The following is a 22,378-nucleotide window of genomic DNA, read 5'->3' as shown; positions in this document are numbered from 1 at the left end:
CACGCAAAGAATGTGTATTGAGAAGAGGCATGATTTTAGCTTGCAAGGGATTAAACACTTCAAATGGAAATTATACTGTACATTCTTCAACTTTTGCAACTTTCGTTGAGACTTTTTAGGGTTTTTCTCCAGATCCCCTCCCTTTATTTCTAATCCTTCTGCTATATGGAGGCCTGCTAGCAACATGGTTTCACTGTGTGAAATGTCACAGACCTGCCAATGAAAATCAAGGCACCTGACCCATATTCCTCTATCCAAAGGTTTAATGTCGCCAGCAGGAATCATTTGATTCAAATAAACTTTGAGACATGGTATTCAACACACTGCCACTTATGTGATAGCCACACTGTCAATTCATCCAGGCACAAATCAGCTGCCAAAATGCATTTTCCGATATTTAAATGATCTCTTATATCTTTTAATTAAATACTTTTGGGTGAGAATATTTGATGGCATGACAGTAAACCCCTCAGTTTAATGGACTTCGCTTTAAAGGACTTTGGGTTTTATTGGACAAAATCTGATAAGTGGAAGTTTCGTCTATAGCTTCAGAAATACCCGAGTTTCCCAGAAATAACAGGGAAACACACAGATAATAAAAGAAGGTAAAAACAAATACTACATACTGAAGGTATAACATTTCTATCAGGAATATCTATGGCCCCCTGTAGGGGTTGGTCAAATGTTTATGATGGTTGTTGTTTGTGTTTCGTATGCTTGAGTGAGTTTTATACTCGTGAAATAGAGAGCTTGTGTATTTATGATTAAAAAAGGCACAGGAACAATTTTCATTGACTGTGTTAATTATAATTAAGAAAATAAGTCAAAAGATTCAGTAATACACATATTATATATAGTATTATATTTCTCATATAATGGTGTTTTGGGGCTGAAAAAAATAATTTGGCTATAACGGATACCGCTTTCCCCTCTTAATCGATTAAACCAACTCATTACTGTATATATATGTAGACTGAATTATATTTTAAACATAGTTAGCAGGTAGAAAATTAAACGCTTAGCGATTTACTGAGAAGCATGCACATTACAAGAGTGACCTCTAGTGGGGGGAGAGAGGGATTGAAAATAAAAAAAATAATTGGGAAAGTCAAATAAAAATTGTTTGAATGATACTTAATTGATAAATGATACTTTCAATTTAAAGAAAGTAATGAAAGTGTTTGCTTACTGCAATTCCCAGCAAAGCAGGGCTGTTCTCGAAGATTATCAGCTCTTTAAAGCTGCATTACATAGATATCACAGAAGACAGGAATCAACACTACGGATGACACTGCACTTGAATTCCTTCATTTTTGCCCTGTGGTGCATTCAACTGTTCCTTGCTAATTTGTGCTACTCCATTTTCATCAAACCAAATCCAAAAATAACCTTAACACCAACTGGCCTGATGCCATTATTACCGTCATGAATGTGGACCAAGAACAAAATAGTTTTTTTTTTCCAACTTTAAATGTTTTTTTTTTAATTAGTATTAAATGATTTTTATTAATTATAAACCAGGAAATAACACCTGTCATTTGTAGTGGCTTAGGTTAATGGTAAGCAACCAAAAGGCAAATTGCCCACCTTTGCATTCACATGAAATCATTTGTAAAAACTGTGGCCTATCAATTACACCTATATCTACTAATTAGTGTTACAAAGCATGTTTTTAATGGGTCTGCCATAAAACTGAAAACCCAGTGTGGTCTACACACACAGCTCTGAGCTGGAAGGAAGACTGATTCTCTCGTCTCTTAGCCACTTATAGCCAGAATCAACTAGTACATGCTTTGAGAAAAAAAAACACTTCAAGAGAAAAGCCATAAAATAGTACTTGCTGCCAGTCTTCATTTCTTACTTCTTTTTCTAATACAGGAAAAAATCATTACATCAAAAAAATCACATTTAATTTTTTTTTCCTCTAGTTCAGAATTTCCTTTTCCTAATCTCGCTGCCATTTCTTGTCAGACTCCCAGGAAAATGGGAGCTGGAGAAAGGCCCTTTCTGATCTGACACTTGGCAATCCCGGTGTCAGAAAGCTAACTGGACGTCTTTTCTGGCTGCTCCCTGGAGACGTGCTGTCAAGGGAGGAGGGAGGGTGTCTTTGACAGTAACCCCACAGAGGCTTATGGACACTAATGAACAGACACAGCTTGAGAGGTGGAGCCAGGCTGCCAGTCAAAAAGACAGCCAGATGGGTAAAAAACTACAGCTAGAGAGCAGAAGTTCAATGAATACATGGGTAAGAAATCAGACTGAGGGAAGGCTTCATTAAATGGATACAGATGTGCGGAAAGTTAGAAAAAAAGCAAAAAGGTACACTAATTAACAGACTAAATATTAGAAAACTCTAAACGATTTACAGAATTCCACTAAATACATACTGTATGAGCAGCAGGGCAGCACGATGGTGCAGTAGTCTGCATTGCTGCCTCACAACACTGGGGCCCTGGGTTCAGTTGCGGACCTAGGGTGCTGTCTGTATGGAGTTTGTACGTTTTCCCTGTATGGGACTCCATGTTCGGTTGGGTTTCATTCGCTTTCTTCCCACAGTCCAAAAACACACTGGTAGGTTAACTGCATTATGGAAACATTGGCCCTAGTCTGAGTGTGTGTGTCTCACTATACTGTATATGTGTCTGTGTCTGCCCTGCGATGGACTGGCGTCCCATCCAGGGTGTACCCTGCCCTGTGCCCACTGCTTGCCAGGATAGGCTCCGTCTCCCCTGCAACTCTGAATTGGAAGAAGCTGTTACAAAATGGATGGATATACTGTATGAGTAGCCTTTATATAAGAATAGGTACTGAATTTGAACCTGAAGAGGTATGTTTTACTTTTGTCTTGTGCAAAATCATTGTCCTAACAGGGACTTGTGAGGGATACCAGAACTATAAGGTTCGTATGAATTGAATGTCTATGACTAAAACACTTGAGAAATATGTATATACTGTACATATAAACACAGGAATTGTCATCTTATTCAAGTGAACATTTTGTTTCATTCAAATTATTTGTTTTGAGTTAACATTTAGTCTACCAGAACAAATGAATGCTTATAAACAAGAGTTCCTTATTCTTTGAGCAATCTGAAATGATCTGTCCCTGAGTATGAACATAGAGTAAATACCAGTTGGTAAAAAGTGGGGAACATATTATTGCTTTATTACAATGTACCACACAGCTGGATTCTCACAAAGCACGACAAAATAAATGCTTTTGGCCTCCTTAATATTTTTTCATTCTACTGGAAAAAAATGAGCAGTTCTAAGTGCACTGAAGTGGAAGAAACACACTGCAATTTTTATAGAGGCTGCCTTTCAACACAAGCCTGAAGAGCTAGAAAGAACACTTTTGGAATCAATAATCTATTTGTGCATACAAATTGTGCGAGACTAGTGCACTAATTATGTATGATCAGCTAAATGGTCCGAGGCTGTGTAAGAACACAGCTATTATAGAAAATAAAGACAAGAAAAATCAACAGCAGATTGTATGTGGATATTAGCAAAGCCAGGGAGCACTTATCTGATGATGGAGTTCTTTTCGTGCCACTAATATATTGAACCTGTGCATGAGTTCTGTGATAGTTCTGGATGGTTAGCTTCAAGAAACCCAGCAAAGAAATTAGTTTCCTGGAAGAAAGAACCTCTGCTATCCCCTTAAGATCCTTAAGATTTTCAGATCCTTCTCTTTCAGGGGTACATGATGAAAGCAAAGAAGCCAATCCCACATAAGAAAGCAAAAAATATATAGGTAATGTGATTGCAACTACCAAAAATACCTACATCCGAATTACTGTAACACTGATGAAATTCTATCATTGTGTGTCTAAAGCTAATGTCTGCACAAAGGTTAAAGAATTCAAGCAGTCTGCTACAAGGGTGCCACCTTTTCTCCTGTTAACCCAATTACTCTTATCGCAGGAAAAGTCACAGTGATTCATGGTGACTTTGCTTCCCAATCAGATAATTCAGCAGACATCTAATAATAAGCAATGCCCTCAATCTTTCTTTTGTTCCCAGGCACTGGTATTAAATATGGTTTAAGCTCACCTAGAATCACAATAATGCATCAACAGCTTAATGCTAGTTTATCTCCCAGCAGCTTGAAAACCTGCTAAATGTATGCCTTCTCTGCTGGATATTTAATATGGGGGATTTCTGGGGGAATGCAGAGCTTATCTTTGACAGTGTGTCAAGATCTGGCTGCCTTCCTTCTACATCAGAACTTCTTAACTGCTTTCTTGTTATAGTGAACTTGATGAACTGGAAAAGCCCAAGCACCAAAGCCCCACAAACTGGCTTAAGACTAAAGTTACAAATACTGGTACCAGAGCTCTGGGAACTAAAGTAGGCTTAAGCCCAATGTTAAAAACAATAATAAATCACTGATCAAACCTGCTGCTTTTTAACTACCGGGCTCTCCAAATGGCAAGCAAAGAAGAACTCAAGACAGGAAGAAAACCTGTTACACAACTATCCCCTAATAAGAATAAGAGCCAGACTGTGCTGATAAATATTTGTCAACAGATGGTATAATCCCACAGCTAATTAACCAACTAAATACATGACAAAGAAAGGTCCACTTGATGAACCATTTAATCACGGTACTGTGTAATTTATGGACTTTCTTAACTCCCTCGCATGGTTAACAATAAGGACAAAAGTGGAACTGGAGAACACCTGTAGAAAAGCTAACATTATTGGCCATATGCATAGTAGCTCTTCCAATAGTGTAAATGTAATTCTACACTTGTTTTAACTGAGAAAAAGACACATGTATCTGATTGTTCAAATCACAGATTTTAACTCTATTGATTAAGGAGGTACATCAATGCCTGTGGGGCAGCCCACAGTTATCTTAAAAGCCCAATTCCATTTCTCCAACACAAAAGAGTGGTCCCAGTTCATCACATCTTGTTGCTTTCATTCAACTTAATATTAAACAAATGCTCAAGACAGGCAAATCTAGCAAAATGTATGCAAACAGTTACAATTAAATTAAAAGTGCTGGGCACTTAGCAGATTGTGGGAGTTACACAATGGAAAACACTTCAAAACCACTCCTTTATTAATGTGTTTACAGATGGTTTATTTTAAAATATTTTATAGATAACACCGTTTACTGTCTTACTTTTATCTTCCTTTAATTGTTCTGCATTATTCCAAGGAATATATTTGTTTTCCATTGCATGAGCATTAGGAAATATTGTGAACCAGGATTTTTGTCTGAAATAAGAAGCTCATGAAGCTGCCTTTAGGCTCTGATGTCTTCAGGCATTCCCACAATCAATGTTAATAAGTAAGAAGACACTACTTTGTATGAAACAGATTAAAATACCTAAATTAAACACACTTTTATATGGACTTAGATTTGGCCTTTATTTAAAGTTTGGCTAATTTGTATTGTGTAATTTAGCCCAGACAGGCACAACGCTGAAAAAATAACATCTATGAGCCAGTAAAAACAAAATGTTTTTCATAAATCTTGTCAGAAGTGGGCACTAATTACATGCATGTACAGGGAGCATTCAGGATGTTTTAATACAGTTTCTAATATCTGGGACTTCACCCTCCAGCGAGAACTATGATTATACAAAAAAGGCATAAGCAAAAACCATTGGAAACGAAAATAATAACCTTGAAGCAAACAATCCACGATTTGTTTCAGAACGAACTGAAGTTTCATTGGCCCGTTTCATAATATTGCCTCAGAACTGACCACTACAGTGCCAATATGACACAAACCCATCCACCCATTTTCTCACCGCTTCCTCCAGCTCAGAGTCGCGGGGGAGCAGGAGCCCAGCCCGGCATGCGATGAGCGCAAGACAGGGTACACCCTGGATGGGATGCCAGACCAGCACCAAGGCACCCACACAGACAGCGAGGGCCAGTTCAGGGCCAAGTCCATTAACCTACCAGTATGTCTTTGGTAGTTCAGGTGGGCAGCTGCGTCTGCATGCGCAGGCTGCAAAGGAACAAGTACAGGTTTATTCGGGTGTGCGAAGAGGGCTCCATGGCTGAAACGTTGTGTTTCTTTACTTCTTTTCAGCATGGAATAAACCTGTACTTGTTCCTTTGCAGTACAGTGTACCTGCATGTCTTTGGACTTAGCACCCAGAGGAAACCCATGTGAACACGGGGAGAACATATAAACTCCAAACACACAGCACCCCAGGTCAGGAAATGAACCCAGGGCCCCAGTCCCTTGGATATATACCAATTAACTAATGTAACCTTCATTGTAGACCATGGATTGATCACATACAGTACCTAGGAAAAATCTGAATTTGTGTTGACCAACTACATTACATTACACCATGTACTGTATTGACCAATAATACCATTAGCATGCATAGGCTGTAGAGGAACAAGTACAGGTTTATTCCATGCTGAAAAAGAAAAAAGCACAATGTTTTGGCTGTGGAGCCTTTTGTCAGACACCTGAAGAAGGCTCCACAGCCGAAAGATGTGTCTCTTTTTTTCAGCATGGAAAAAACTTTTACCCGTTCATTTTAATGAATGGCTTGCTATGCACTTATCTCTTCAATATTTTACAATACATGAAATGTGAACATGTTACATGACCTGCAAATGATCCTGAATTATAAAAAAAGCTTCACTTTAAAGGTGTTGGTCCAAAGGAATGTCTCGTGATACCTGTGTGATAGGGGCTTATGAAACATTAACCATGAGGTTAACCTTACATCATTTTAATATTCACAGAAGGTGAAAATCATAGTGCCCCTTGGGTAACTTACAATTAAGGACCCTTGAATACAGCCGAGATAGGAAAAATCAGCACATTAAAAAGATCACACACACCTGTAATCATCTTTGAAAGAATATTTTGCAATTTTTTCTGTTCGGTAAAGCACATCCAATAGTAGTACACAGGATTAAAGTCGAGTGGCTTGCAGTAAAATTCTGTTTTTCCTTGCTTGGAGTAACCTTACTAACGAGACAGGCATTTTATGAGGAGACGCTTGAGTATTTTAAAAATATATTAAAAATACATTCTCTTCTTCACGTTCTTATAAGATGGTAACCAATTTTTATATTAAATTAATTTGTCTTTCTGATGTATTTCACTTTGATTATTCCACTGGCACCACAATTTTGATTCATCTTTATTTCTATGTAGTGACCAAGGAAGGACTTAATATAAAAGATATCCTTGGGTATGCTTATACCCAATTATGAAGATTATGAAAGGCAGAAATCCACATAGTTCTCACCATGACTTTGGTTCGCCGAAGTGGAGGTAATTAATGCTGTAGAGATCCATGTCTTCAGTGTGCCAGGAAAAGCTAGTTTTCCACATTCCAAAATAAAGATACGGAGTGTTGACTCCTTGAATCGAAACCCCACAGTCTTCTTCGATGATGTCAAGAATGGAGTTCAAATGAGCAATGTTCCACTCCTCAACATCCTAAAATAAAACACATATTAAGAGAAAATTAACAATGAGGAAGACCAGTTCCATGAACGCCAAAAATTAAAGCACGCTTGAGCTCATTTGACACACTAAACACAGTTTTGCACAAGCAAAACATAAGGAACGACACAGAGGATACACCTTCAGCCAGAAGTTAAGGTAGCCAAATACAATAAATCCTGAAAAAGTATTTAGTCAGATTCCCACAGTTAACACCTGCCTTCACCCAAATAGAGATAAGTAATTGATGTCCTGATTTAACACCATTATCAAAAGAGGTTATCTCCAATACCTTTCTAAGTCCAGTCTCCATGCTGAGTGTGAAAGAGTACCACACTGCACTGCACACTGGTGTGCCAACAGCTTGAACCCGGGCTTTTTAAGAAAGGCCTTGCTTATCTTCTAAGGCCAAATCGGGCAAGTTGATATACACTACAGCAGCTGCTGGCAATAATAGCATTTGTCATTCAATATTAAAATGTTATACAAGTGATCTTTCCATTAAAAAAACAAGATAAAATAAAAAAATAAATACTAAAACAAGAAATATCCACTCATTTTTGACAGAAACCCATTTCATAGGCAATTGATGACATGGACCAAACTGGAACAGAGATTCAGCACTTCTGTTGAACCATGTAAGAGCCAAATCCGTGTGCATTGTAATGACCTGATATCAACAATGGATAGCTTTTCACCCCAAACCACAGAGTTAACAAATGCCTGCAGGAGAACTCTTACTTCATCATACAAGCTGCCATTCACATCTGCTCCATAGATTGGCGACACAAAGGTCAAATTCTTCCAGTACTTCCTCTCCAGATCTTCATAATTGAGGTAGCGGGGTGTACAGTATCTGTTGCAACGCAAAACAAAGAAAGGAGTCATCTTCTCACACCTCAAATCAGGCACAAAATCAAAATTATGGATTCACATTAGGATAAAGGTCATCATCTCTCATGCAGAGAAGTTTTATGGGCTCATATTCAAATTGATAGTGTTAAAGAATTGGTCTGACGAGGAGCCACAAGCTTGTCAGTAACTCTAAAATTACTCAACCTTAGCTTCAGAAATGACCAGAGTTAGCAGTTGTGGGAAAACCACATTATGGCTTCAGATAGCAAAAGTAATCATTTGGATACTTCAATATTTTCAACAAACATTTTGATATTGAAGAAGCTGTTTTGTAGGTGATTTATGTAACACATTTTGGTCATCTGAGATAGGGTAATAGCATGTTCTTGTGCACAACTATTATTGATATTATCACTATTGTTGTCACTTTTCAAAATGGACATCTGGGTAGTTGCCTCTTTTGAAATAAACTACATATCAAATTGCAAATTGTAATTTAGTTCCTTATGCGTAAAGTTGTATAAGAACATAAAAAAGGTTATAAAGGTGGCATTAGGCCCCACTCGCTCAATTGGTTTCTAGTAAGAAGGAGCTGAGAATTTTGAATATTGCGTTCAAAATATTGAATAAATCAGGTTCCCACAAAGTCCTCTCCCTTCAAGTCTAAAACAGTTCGGTTCTTTAAGCTTGTTTTGGACATTCCTGGTTGCTCTTCTCTAAATCAACTCCAGAGCAGAAACATCCTTTTCGTAACACGATGCCTAGTCTTTTTCACAAGCAGTTTCTTTAAGCTCCTCGAGTCTATAGCTTATGTTTTTTCTACTTGCGTGTAAAACTGCGTACTTGTCTAATTCAAATGTAAACTTCCGCCTGTTTATCTAGCCCTAAGTTTACCCTGTCTCATTTTTTAAGCTGACTTACTAATTATCCCAGAATCTCGTGCATTGATATAACGAGGAAGAGGTGGCCCGAGTGGCCCGAGTCGAGGATGACCAGCCCCGGTCCCGGACGGTCATCCGACACAGCTGGCTCTCATTCCAGCTGAGCTGCACACCTCCAGCGCGGACGCCCTGTCTGGCGCAGAACTCACTTGTCGCTGTTGGCCAGCCGCCGGAACTCCTGGACGCTCAGGGGCTTCTTCTGGATGTTGTACTGCGTGAAGAGGCCGGACTGCCCGGCCACCATCTGCTGGATCGGCGCCTGTATCACCAGATCATCAATGTCGTCGTAACTGCGCCTCGGTTTCCAGCCCTTGGGAGGGATCACCTGAGGAGAGAGGATGTTAAAGTCAACTGACCCCAAAAAAAAAACTGACACCCCCCCCCTCTATAAAGCCATGGCAGCACTGTGTTCATTCACTGTACAAATGAAACCTCACAGCAAATGATAAAGTGCCAGAAGGTCTTGAGTCACCTAGCATTCAGACATGTTGCATTCCCATGTGTTACTATTAAAGCAGATGACATACATCAAAGAGACAGCAGCAGAAACTTAAAATTACACTGGCTTTTTGCAGCCCCTCACGGGCTTTTTTAAGACTTTGGATACTGAACGAATGTTTCCTTGAATGTCATGAGCGCCGAACTCCAACCCAAACGGATAAAGTTCATCGTTGACTATCGCCCTACCTTGGCCAAACCTGCACGGTGAGCTCCTTGAGATTCCATGCTGACCAGGTACTTATTAAAGTCTTTGAACTCCTCCATGGTAGGCCTGAACGTCATGATTTTACAGGCCGGGTTTGCCGGAGAGTCTGCCTCTGCGCCGGCCATCCTGGCTGAGCGCTGCCCTGCGAGAGGGAAAACCCACAAAGCGACTGAGTTTACACAGGACGGTGGGTCAAGACTTGTCAATACACAGGCAGGAGGGAATAATCATTCAAGTGGCTCAGACTTGTAGTCATTCTCTTCAATACCGTTTCCACTCTGTTGTTTTTTTCATAAAAGTTAACAAACATCACTCATTAAAGAACTGTTTTTAATCCCTAAATTACAGTGGTTTACAACAGTGACTTTAAATAAACACACCAGATACCTCCCCAAGAGTGGTTACAGTAAGACCTGGCAAGATACAGAAGAAGGTATATTGTGTATATGGGTGCCTAAATTGGTCTGTGGAGCAAAGAAAAGAACAAGGCAATAGGGCCTCTGCTGCTCACTGTTAGCAGGGTGATCACGCTGCATTCAAAAGAAGACAAATGATGGCAGTTCATGCGCATCGCAGGCCCCAGAATATTAAGAGAGAGGACACACTGTGCTATAAAGTGAAGTGTTGGTGCCATGCCCATACAATCAACTACAAATGTATCCACCGGAACTATCCGATGTTACCACCCCAGCATGGGATATAATGGAAAACAGTGAAATGCAAGGCTCCTAACCCCACGCAATGTCAGCAGTAAACAGTAACACTGACATGTTCTCCTGTCTTCTGTAAAGCGTGCTAATGCTTCAGGTGAGCCCAAATGTCATATCAATCATCTCCTTCAAATGAAGAGCATCCTAATGCAATAAATGTCTTTATACCTTAAGAATGTTTTAAAAATAGCAAATAATGCATAGTTAATAATTTTATTATTATTTCATATATATATTTAACATACCAAAACAACTTTAATTTGGATGATAAATATGGTCTCCTGCAAATGATCCTCTCCAGTCCTACTGCTGTAACTGTTAAAAGGCCCTTTACCAGCAATGTATGCTATCTTAATGTGCAGGTGCTTGTTCAAACTCAAATGTCCAATTCCAGAATTTTATAACATTATGTTTCAAAGCTCTATCTTTCAAATAATGTAAAGCTAACTCTAAACACTAACCTACACATCAATTAAACTCAACAACTTTTTCAACATATATTATTACTTTTATAAGATGAAGACTTTAGGAGTTTTAATTAAGAAAGGCTAAAGGTTAAACTTATCATGAAAACACACAAGAAAATAATATTAAGACAGGTATGTAAAAATCTTAGAAACAAACTTAAAGTGTTGAAGTGTACCCATTGAGATATTCCCTACTGGTGTATACTAAATGCAATTAAGAGACTGTCAAGATAAGGCTTTGGTTTCTTAGGATATTCTGACAGGTGCAAAAGATTCCTCCAGACAAATGAAGCATGTATTTAGAGATAATCTCCTGGATATAAAACATAGGAGGTTGAACTTTTTTACTAGGAAATCCTCAATGCTGAAAAATACAATCTTTTCTTATCCCACTGATAGACAGGATGACAAAACCAAGCCCTAAAGCCTTAAGAGGCAAATGAACAAATATTCAGAGTTAACCTGCTTCAAATACTGTTGGAAGCAGTAATAACATAAATGAAGGGATTAATCACTGCCTTAGTGACCTGGCATTTTCTTATTTATGGATGGATTTACAAAGCTTTTACATATCCATATCCTACAATGTTAAATATCCCAACTTCTCAGGTTGAGAAACGTGAAGACACCACAAAGAAAATCTGCAGTTCTGCTTTACAATACTAAGTGGATTAATTCAGATGTGGTCCACACCTAAAGAGAGGTTCTACAATGATGCACAATGAAAACACGATAGTCCAGTGTTGACATCAATAGCTCATTTTCACAAAGATAATATGATATATATATACTGATGGAAAAAAGAAATGCAACATTTTCTGGAATGAGAATACTATAGCTTATGTATTTTCACAAAAAGTTGTCAATTTGTTTTAAGCCCTCTGGCTTTTACCCAACGAGGTCCAGGTGGAACAATGCCTGATCAGGTCACCTTTAAAAAGGCCTTAATTCAAAGCTTAGGTCACTGCAAGAAAAAGGCCACACTTAGTCATTTTTCTGTGCATTCCATAACGCCTCAAATGTCACCAGAAGCAAGGGAGAGGGCTATTGGCATGCTGCAGGCATGTGTCAGCATTGCCAGACACTATGGAGTGAGCTGCTCCACTGTGTCCCGACTGCAGAGAAGGTTTCAGCAGACCGGCAGGACAGAGGACCGTCCAGGATCCGGTCGCCCTCGAGTGACCACACCAGAGCAGGACCGACACATCAGACTGGTCCACCAGGATTCAGCAGACTAGTTCTGAGAAAACAAGGAACTGGCTCTTTGAGAAACAGGCCACATCCTGAAACGTAGAGGGTCACCCTTCTGGCACTCTCATATGCATCTAATCCATCTGCTAATCATTCTCAGACTCTAGTGGTAACAGAATAACTCCAGTATCAACAGAATGACTGTACAGTAGTTTGCTGTCTGCACGAAAACAGCCTGCAGAGCTCAGAGTACACTAAGGGGAAATACATTCAGAGCCAAGAGACAGATTTGCTTTCTTCTGTCAGTCACAGAACATCTGAGGAGGCAGCACAGAGTGGTGGAGTATTTTATTTGCTTGTGAATGCAAAGGCTTGCAAGATGGCAACGTGTATAGAGACGGGATAGTGAACACTATGCTGACCGTTGCAATGTCCAAGCAAACTGATAGAGACAGGGAAGAACACCTTTGGTGCAGACTGAGGAAATCTATACAGTTTTGCATTCCTGCAGGAAGATCCAGGAGCATCAATCTTCCAGTAAGACAATGCAAGACCACATTTTGCAAGTATTACAATGGCACTGGAAGGCAATGCCAAAATCTTGCCACGCCTGGCTTCCTCTCCCAACTTCCAACAGAGCATCTGTGGAACCACCTCACCACTGATATCCACAGAATACTGCCTTGACCAGCTGCAGCTGCACTGGCAGAGTGGAGGACCCTGACTCTGTCCACCACTCTGTACGTGTACCCTGAATCTGCTCATGTCATTGCATGAGTGCAGTGTAGCGGCGAGGCTTATTAATAAGGCAGAATTAAGTGTTTCTGAGCTTTCCCAAATTAGGCCTCATTTCTCTGTTCATCTCTGTGGTGCAGCCACAGAGAAAGAATTCATGCAAGCTGATTTAAGATGTTTTCTTGTGATAAGAAACCAGCTCCCAAAGGGGGATGCACTTAGCTAAGCCTGGCTATCATGATCAATGGTCATCCATTGGCGCCTATCTGTCTAGGGAGTGCGAGTTGGACGTCTGGATTGCATTCCTAAGTGTCAGGAGTAAGTGACTCATATCTCACCTTGATCAACCAATCAGGGACTGGTAGGGCCGAGTAACCCACGTGGGACTCTGATGCCCATGGAACTTTCAGCCAATCAATGAGCTGAAGTTCCTCCAGGTAAAAACAGGCAACACAGAGATTCAACAAGATTCAGAAGGGATTCTGGAGAGGATTCTGTGGACTGTTCTAAAGGGAATTCAAAGGAGAATTCCAGGGCAGGACGGCCCAGGAGCAGAAGGCTCCCAAGGGCAGGACATTCTCGCAGCGCGCCTCCTGACCATCCTGAGACGCAGCCCGGACAACCACGGAACGGCCAGTGTGTCCGAGTGCCAGAACTTTCCTTTGTTCTAAGAGTCTAGAGTGGAGGTTGCCAGAGAGTAACCAGCAGCAGGCCTCGTGAACAGGTCAGAACTGTGGACAGCTGAATCACTATTCAGAACTAGCTCTTCATTAGGAACGAACCGGTCCTCTTCCTGACTTGCTGGGACCCACAGTCATCTTTTCTCCTGTGCACAAACTTTGCTAGTTAAAGCCAACACTAACTAGCCGGTCAGTGAGCATCAGCAGCGCACCGTCGCAAGCCGCACAGCACAGCCTGGCACCGAGCCAGAGAGCGCGGATTGGACAGCAACAGCCTGCAACTGTTTCTTTGTGCCCGCAGGAGATCTGAATCCCCAAAGATTGGATGAGTATTCAACTTCAATGCATTACAGCTCAAGAATTCAATTGTTATCCCAACCAGTTGATATCAATTTAATTCCTAAGAGTTATGTACTTGTTTCGAGTATCTAATGTAGAAGTTATAACCAAGTTCATTTATGAAACGGTCTTAATGAATGATATACTGAACGTATGTCCTCTTGATATATGTAACACTTCGTAACTGATTGAATATATATCTTTTGTATTCTGATAACCCTCTCGATAAGATCTGTTAGTTTAAGGCATATTCTATGTATTAATAAATGTATCCTCGTGTATTAGTACCTGTGTGTGTGCGTTGTTTGAGTTATGTCGCATGGTTGGACTCTAAAGCCATCAAAAGAATCAACTTTGTGATTTACTGCTACAATTAATAATTGTCTCAGTAAATGCCCAAACCCTACAGAACTGGTGCCTTCAGAGAGCCACTAACATTACATATTTGGCGTCCCTGAACGGCTATGAATCACTACAGCAGCCAGGAACGTGTTAATGCTCAGCAAGGACACACCCAGTGCTACTGCTGCTTTGTAACATGTTTGACTCGACCGTGTATTAAATTCCATACTGAAAAAAGATCATGATTTTTGTTCACATTTTCTGTGACTGAATTCAATATGTTGAATGTTTAAAACATTTGATTTAATCTATTATAATACAGTGCTGTATTTATGTTATTCCTTTATTTTACCACTAATTATTATATGATTGTTATATTATTATATTTAACTCACTTTAAGAATGAAGCACCATGCCTTAGTATGCAACAGTAGGACCCCACCCTCAGCACCTTCAGTGCTGAATTCGTTATCCTAAACACTGCGCCATGCTATTGCTTTGACATTGGACCATCAGATGTAACCTACTGTAAAATTCAACTTAGCACAAATTCAACAAGTGCAAATTTGTATTATTGAATTTATATTCAAACAACCTTATTTCCTAAAAATAAAGACATTGCTGTTATTATTTAAAATGTTTAATTGAATGACCCATTCAATTTCTTAACATAAAATACAACACAAAATAAGTACAACAAAGCTGAGATTCAGTTTTATAAAAAATAACATACTCCTTATACTGTAGCATTTTTTCAGCCCAAACATTAACCCATCTTGGTACTATGTGAAAACTAAACTAATAGAAAACTAATCATATCAATAGGAATGCAGCTCTCTTACACTAAACATTTTACCAACTAAAAATGTTCTTTCACAAGCAAATGAGCATCAAGGCAATGATCTTGCAATATCTGCTTTGCTGTGCCAGCAATACTGTCCAGGTATCCATTTCTAGATTCCCAAATAGTGTCTTTTTTGATACACCCAGTCATGACATACACTCCAAAGGAGGGCAGAAAAAGCACAGTTAAGAGGCAGTTTCCCAGACACACAACAGAAGAGGAAGAATTTCTGCGCTGAGAATTTCAAAACCAAACAGTGGCAGCAGGCCATGGAATAATAAGAACTGTAGAAACAGCACTTCATACACCACATCAATAACACAGGACCACCTATTCCACTAAAGAAACTGCAGCAGGGTTAGTCTATAGTCTATATCCCCCTCCATAGCCTCATGAAGCGGGATAAGACGGCTGTGGAAGATAGTCACCTGCAACTGCAAAGGACAACAAAAAGAGTTGCTTCTGTGGAGGGATGTTAAAATACTACTCACTGCACAGAGAGTGTGACAATGCTCAAGGAGAACAGAGGCAAACCTCTACTGTATGTGCCTCCTCTGAACTTCTTTTTCTTCCACCAAAACTGCACCCCAGAGCACGAGAACAACCTCTACAGCACATTAACAGCAACAGGGAAATTGAGAGGTTAGTGCTGAAATACCAGGTTTTAAGATCTAGTGCTCAGCAGCCATGTAAGCCCCGGAATGTATTACTTTCATAAAGATGGGATCACATCTGATAAAATATTTTGTTTCCCTAATTTCCAAATTAAAGTACAGTAACAGATTTACACACATTAGGACAGCATGACAACACTAAAACAGGCTTTCTGCATTATTAAAGCTCATCTGTATACATACTGTAGGTTAAGTGGTTTGTCAATTTCTTGTCCCAGAAAACAGCACATGTATATTTTGCCATTCAGCAATGTTTAAGTGTTTTACCTCTAAACAATGAACTGTATAAAACAAGCAACGGCATGCTTAAACCCTCTTTAACTAAAGACCTGGAAAAACAGTATGATGGACATGCTTCTAAGTCCGTAGGCCTTGCTGAATGTGACCCAAGGCATGTGATATTTGGTCCAACCAGCAATACACTACAGACACACCCACAATGGGATCAACATGTGGCAACAACAGAGTCAGGCTCTGACAGTGGGAGCTTTAAAAATACATTGTAAGCACCATCTGCCTATAAACAAGCCAGCTTTGGTGTTTAATATAGTTTTGGCACTGTCATCTCATCCCATATACAGTAAAGGACGTTACTTAGTTGAAACATGACTTCAGATGCAATGTCAACATTTCCACTTCATGGCAAAAGAAGCCGGGAATACGAGACAGATTCAAGATGTAAAAATAAGGATGTTAACGACGTGTTAAAAGCTTTTGGCATCGTTGAATGAAAAAGGACATTACAATGAGAGAAATAAACAGAACTCCAACATGTTATTTAAAAAAGATTAATAGAGCTCTAACAATTTAAGTAAATCATGTATCACGACTGCTGTGTAAGACAAGTGATGAAATATAATCATAACCAAAATGTCTTTAATCATGTCTTTATAGCACTTTCCATTTGGCTACAGAACTTGCAAGGCCCCAGTGTTATGCAGGAAAAAGGACACAAGATGGCACTATTGAACTAGGGTTAAGGAATATTTTGTAAAATCTGAACTAATCGCTGTGTCTAAATCACTGCATCTAATGTCAAATGCAGAACTCAATCTCTTGCATTCAAAAATATTACCTGTCTACTGTTAAAACAAATACCCTGAAATAGATCACAGGCAAAACTTATTTTAGACCTTAGAGCATCTGCTCATGACCATAATGAAGGTAAAAAACCACAATGCCTGCTGCTCCAGTTATACAAACAACACATTGACTGCAGACAGAGCAGAATGCATTACATGAATTAAGAGCATATGCACATCAGGGGTCATTCTTCTGCTAGAGACCATACCTTACACAGGACCAAGACAATTATTCTTCACGGTTTTGTGCTTAATTCTTCTATACCGTCAATGAATTTATTTTCTTACTGAGATTTAATAACCAGTCTGAGAAATAGGGACTGCCTATCCCCTTTTAATGTTAGGTGAACAAATAAACTGTTTACTCAATCAAGGTTCAAAAAAAAGCAGGGGACAAAGAGATGCCTTTACATTCTTCATGCTTAATATCTGCATTCTGTAGATAAAAACATATGGATTGTTTTTGAATGTTCTAATAATACAGAGACCTCACATTAACCATATCATTATGTGTACTGTAATTCAGTATATCATACCTTAAAACCCTTACAAATTAAATTTCCAAATGACTGCTTTTAAAATAACTGAGGTGCATAGAATACAAGCGCACAGTGATATGGCAGCATCTATAAAAGCCAAACAATTTTGTTAAAAATTGGCACATCAGATGAATCAAATATATTTATAACAAAATAATTTAGAGGATGCACTGGTTTTCTCAAGGGCTTTTCATTTTTCATTTCATTTCATTTTCGTCTATAACATGAAACATTCTATTTGTTTGAATTTTCTCATTCATTAACCACGAGCAGTGGGAATACGGCCTTTGTAAGCTTTGTGTATAAGCATTTATTTTTAGCTTATCGAATACAAGCCTTTACAGCATTTGTTCTTTTTTGCACTTCCTGTCATATAGGCTCGAACACAGCACCATCTAGAATTGCAAATTGAATTGTCACTGGAGCAAAATGAGTCACGAGTCGTGCAGCCTGACTCCTGCTGACCTAGGAGTCCTGTCCTGTACGGCAGAGAGGACATTGGAACACCTGCGGGGGCTAGTTCATCTTACTGCACCAGGGCTACCCACACCCCAACCAAGCCAAGCTGATCCTGGAGCACTGCTGGCCCACATAACACCCTCACAGCAGCCTATCTGCAGGGAAAACGAGCTGATGACGGGAGACTGAGAGTAACTCACATAACAATATTAACATACGAACAAGAAATCGAACCTCCTCCTTTCCATGTTCATATGTGAACATGCTTAAGTGAAACTTAAACTGGAACAAAAGACAGAAGGCGTAAGATGAAGAACAAGTTGTCGGCATCCTGATTTTCACCAGAATTCTCTGCCTGTGGAACACACACATACTGTAGGACTGAATCAAGTTCGCTAATGCAGCCCTTGACAGATCTCATGCCAGCCTAAACACATTCGCCTACTTGTGCTGCAACAGCTGTGGCTGTACATGTTGGCGTTTCAGTAAAGAATGAGGCCACATTACTAGCTTCTGAATTAAATAAAAGATGTGTCTTTATTCACCTACTGTATATCGGAATCTCTCATTTAGTGTATATTATTTGGTTTCACAAATAAGGCCTCTTCATAACGTTTGTATGGGGTTTTGGATTTGTTACAGCTATTTTTTATAACAATTGCCCATTTTAATTGCCTGACTGCTTACACAGGAAGCAGTACAGTGTGGCAAAAACAGCTGAAAAGCACTTTAAAGTTTAACGCCACGAACAGGAAATATTAAGTAGACTTTGAGACGAGGACTTAAAGCATTGTTCTTTTCTTTTCACTTTTAAGCAAATACAAATTTAGCAGGTTAGGTAAAAAAATTAGGGCACACTGGAAAAAAAGGTTTGACGTGAAGGTTGCATGTCCATGAAGTTAGTACTTCAACTATCTTCAATATGACATAAATGTGTGAATACAAATATATTAACTGTATGAAGTTCTATAGAGATAATATCCCCAAGCACCACAGAATGAGGCGAGAAATCATTAAACTAGTAAAAAACTGTGTATTATACTGTATGTATTATATGAAAGAATGCTCTGTTTATTTCTAGATTATAAAATAACATTAAAAATTATTTGTTTTTATTGTTAACCATATTAAATTAATATGTATGGAAAGAGAGATAACAGTATTCACACCCTTTAGAACTCAACATGCTGTGAGCCAGTTCTGCTCCACTGACCTCTCAGACAACTGTATACAGTAGAACTGTTCAGTATTATGAGGAAATACAAATCAAATTAATATATTCATTCAATGAAATGCTACATGCTTCTGTATGTAAAAATACAACAATTACATGAAGCCAATGGAAACATTGAAGGTTCAATTCTACTTTTTATTCATTTGAAAAGAATGAGCAGGTAATCTATCAAAAAACACTTGTGCTGCAATGGCAACACACTGAGATTGACCATCCTGACATGAGAGCACACTACTTTCTCATTAAGAGGAAAGGAATGGTGATATCAATAGACTGAGTGAGTACCTGTTGGATAGGTTCGATTGCTTTTTTTCTTCTCAAAAGAGTGATATTCGAGCAATGCAGCCTGAAAGAAATTGAATCGATGTGGTCCCTAAACGATATATGAGGTGGGGCTGCAGTTAGTCGAGGCTTTGGTCAAATTTGCATTAAGAAAATCTTAAGCAGAGTCTTTTGGCTAGAATCTCAGGTTCAGTTCCAATTCCCATCATGATAACATCCCATATGACACGGCAAAGTCAGCAGACTCCTGCTTTTTTATTTAGCATTGCTAATCAGCTCGTTGGTCTTGCATTTACTCTCTGATTTTTTCAAAAGCTGCTGTTGTGAACTGTTTAAGAACTGTGATCATCATTACTATTCTCATCACAGAGCTCAGTGATCAGAGAGTGATTGGAGATGATCGTGCCATATTGGACAACCTCTAAGACACAGGCGCAGACCAATTTTCTAGGTAGCCTCAGAATTCAGCAACGAACGAGCGTCGCCAATCTTCTACCGATGTTTTTCTACATTATTTAAATAACTGGTACAGTATGTTGCATACACAGATTACTGTGTTTATATCAGGATGCCTTGAAAACTCAATGAGTAAAAAGGGCAGTTAACATGCATTGAGTACTTAACAACATAAAGCAGCATGGCCTGAATAAAAAGAAACATAATTCAATTTTATCATGTAAAATGTGGATGTGTTTCTGAACTGATTATAAAAATGCACTCCCATGATTAAAAAACTATCAGTGAAACAGCAGAAATCATTGAGCAGCCGGTACAGCTTTCTCTATCACAAAACACACAAAAAAGTTATTTTGATCATTAGGCTTTCAGCTGTCACAATAGGAATTGTGCATTTCCACGCTGAGATTTTTGCCAAGTGCCAAGTTTGTCCTTGGGCAGCCTGGCAGAACTGCACCTGTTCAGGATTGTGGGAGGCACAGAGGGGGGTGGCGTGCCAGTCGTTTCTGCTGTACCCTGCAGATTTGAAGATCTTCTGTGCTGGTGACTGGCATCTGCTCACCTCAGGGCGGGAAGCAGAGGAGATCGCGAGATCTGAAGGGATAACCCGTAAACTCAAGGAAACCCTGTTCTCATTTCAATTCTTTCTTTTCTCTTTATCTTTTAAGTGGGTCTGTGTTCAGCACTGATCTACTTTTGGTTGCGTGGGCAAGTGGGGTGAGGGGTCTGCTCTGAATTTTCGAGACACGCTTAATTATTACGAACCTGCCTATTAAGAACTTAGACCTCATTGACTTTATATTGTTCTTCTTTTTTTACATTTTCTCTCACTTATACCTGCACTTTCACGTTTTATTTCCTTCTCCCTCCTAACATTTGTATGCAAATTATTTCTTTAGTTTTCTAACAGGGTGAAACAGAAATATATAACATCTAACAAACAATTTTTCTATTTGGCTTGTAGCAGGAGGCTTGGCTTGTGTCGTGACAGTGTCAATGTCACAGATCTGACAAAGAAGGAGGAGCGATTCTTATTTTGGATGTTGCTTGAGATGAGGGGATGGTGGGGTCTAGTGGTATTCTGCTAAAGAGTAAGAGTAAGGATTTCACCGACTGCTGTTCAGTTTTGTTTTTCAGCAGCAATGTTTTTTTCACTTATGCCGGAACTTGATTCCTTACCGACTTTGAATTTCTTCTTTAACATACAATGGATGTTTCTATTTTATCCAGGAATGTACCTGACTACATTCTCCTAACAAACAAATTTAGCCATCTAGATTTGCTGCAAAAAGAAATATGCAGTAGATATTACTCTGAGGAATCTCATTTGAAACACAGTGCTGGCAGATTTGCTAATAAGCAGTACTAGCTGGCAAAAATATATTTCTGGGGAAAAAATGTTTTTGCTTGTGTTTATGCCACTACAACACTGAAACATTTTTAATCTCCTGTCCAAATTCCTGACAGACCCTGCTTGACCTCTTATACTCTTCTGGGCAAAGATATGAATGCTACCATCAATCACAAATGCATAATCAAAAGAGGCTAGTTTTTAGATTCTGGCATCTGCAATATCAAGGAATTGTATGTCTGCTCTGGGAGTGATAGTTACAGGCTGTGTGTTTAACCCCTCAGTTAAAGAAGTTACTATTTTTGGCCAGGCATTAATCACACTCCACAATTGATTATGGTTTTACCTTCCAAGCAAATTACCTTTTCCTCGTCTCCAGGAACAGCTTAAACTTGTCCAGTTAAGCAAATAATGAGTCCAATTACATACTCCAGGGCTCAGAAAACTTGAAACATTCTGGCCTTCCAGGTCCGTCATGATGTACCCCTGGTATATTACTATTTCTCAAGGATTTCTCCATCATCACATCAGTGGCTAAATATTTTGGATGATTTTGGCGCTTCATTTGGGTATTAAATGAATAGGCCCAAGTCTGAATTACCTCAACTGAATACTATAGAGGAGAAAATTGACCCACACCTGACTGCACCATTGGTCAAAAACATTTCTTTACATGCCATTACTGTAAACAATAGAAGAACATTCTCAGACATGGAAATACTGACTTAAACAGATGGACTCATTGTCTCTAGTTCACCTGAAGTTCATGTCTCTATAATAATATGAATGAACGTGCTTCCTGGTTTAAAGGGGAACTGCCGTCCCAATTTCTCAGACCGGCTATTAGATCTTGGTATTAAAAAAAATTCATTGACATTATAGAAATAATGAAAAATGTTGAATTAGGCACAAAATTGTGAACTTTGTGAAAGTACTGTAAGTCCCCATGTTGACACAACTTGCATTCGAGTTCCCACGAATTGCCATGTGATGCAGCCCTTCCTGCTCACTAACCTCTGTCATGAATAATATAACAGGATGTACAAG

The 22,378-nt window shown here is 39.2% G+C and overlaps 1 protein-coding gene across 6 annotated transcripts in view; it reads right to left on the bottom strand.

The window, feature by feature from the left end:
* kdm4c (lysine (K)-specific demethylase 4C) overlaps positions 1 to 22,378 on the bottom strand; it is a 219,702-nt gene that overhangs the window by 191,015 nt on the left and 6,309 nt on the right. For all 6 annotated transcript variants that reach the window (XM_088608770.1, XM_088609019.1, XM_088609003.1 and 3 more), the window contains 4 exons: positions 9,928 to 10,088; positions 9,390 to 9,565; positions 8,186 to 8,300; positions 7,245 to 7,438 (listed from right to left, as the gene is read on the bottom strand). In XM_088608770.1, the coding sequence (XP_088464896.1) occupies positions 7,245 to 7,438; positions 8,186 to 8,300; positions 9,390 to 9,565; positions 9,928 to 10,071 (629 nt within the window). In that variant the 5' untranslated portion in view covers positions 10,072 to 10,088. The remainder of the gene's footprint in view (positions 1 to 7,244; positions 7,439 to 8,185; positions 8,301 to 9,389; positions 9,566 to 9,927; positions 10,089 to 22,378) is intronic.

Source organism: Lepisosteus platostomus, chromosome 1, assembly GCF_059453375.1.
Source record: "Lepisosteus platostomus isolate fLepPlt1 chromosome 1, fLepPlt1.hap1, whole genome shotgun sequence".
Classification (NCBI taxonomy): Eukaryota; Metazoa; Chordata; class Actinopteri; order Semionotiformes; family Lepisosteidae; genus Lepisosteus; species Lepisosteus platostomus.
Note: the sequence above shows the minus strand (reverse complement) of the source record. Positions and strands in the feature narration are given on the sequence as shown.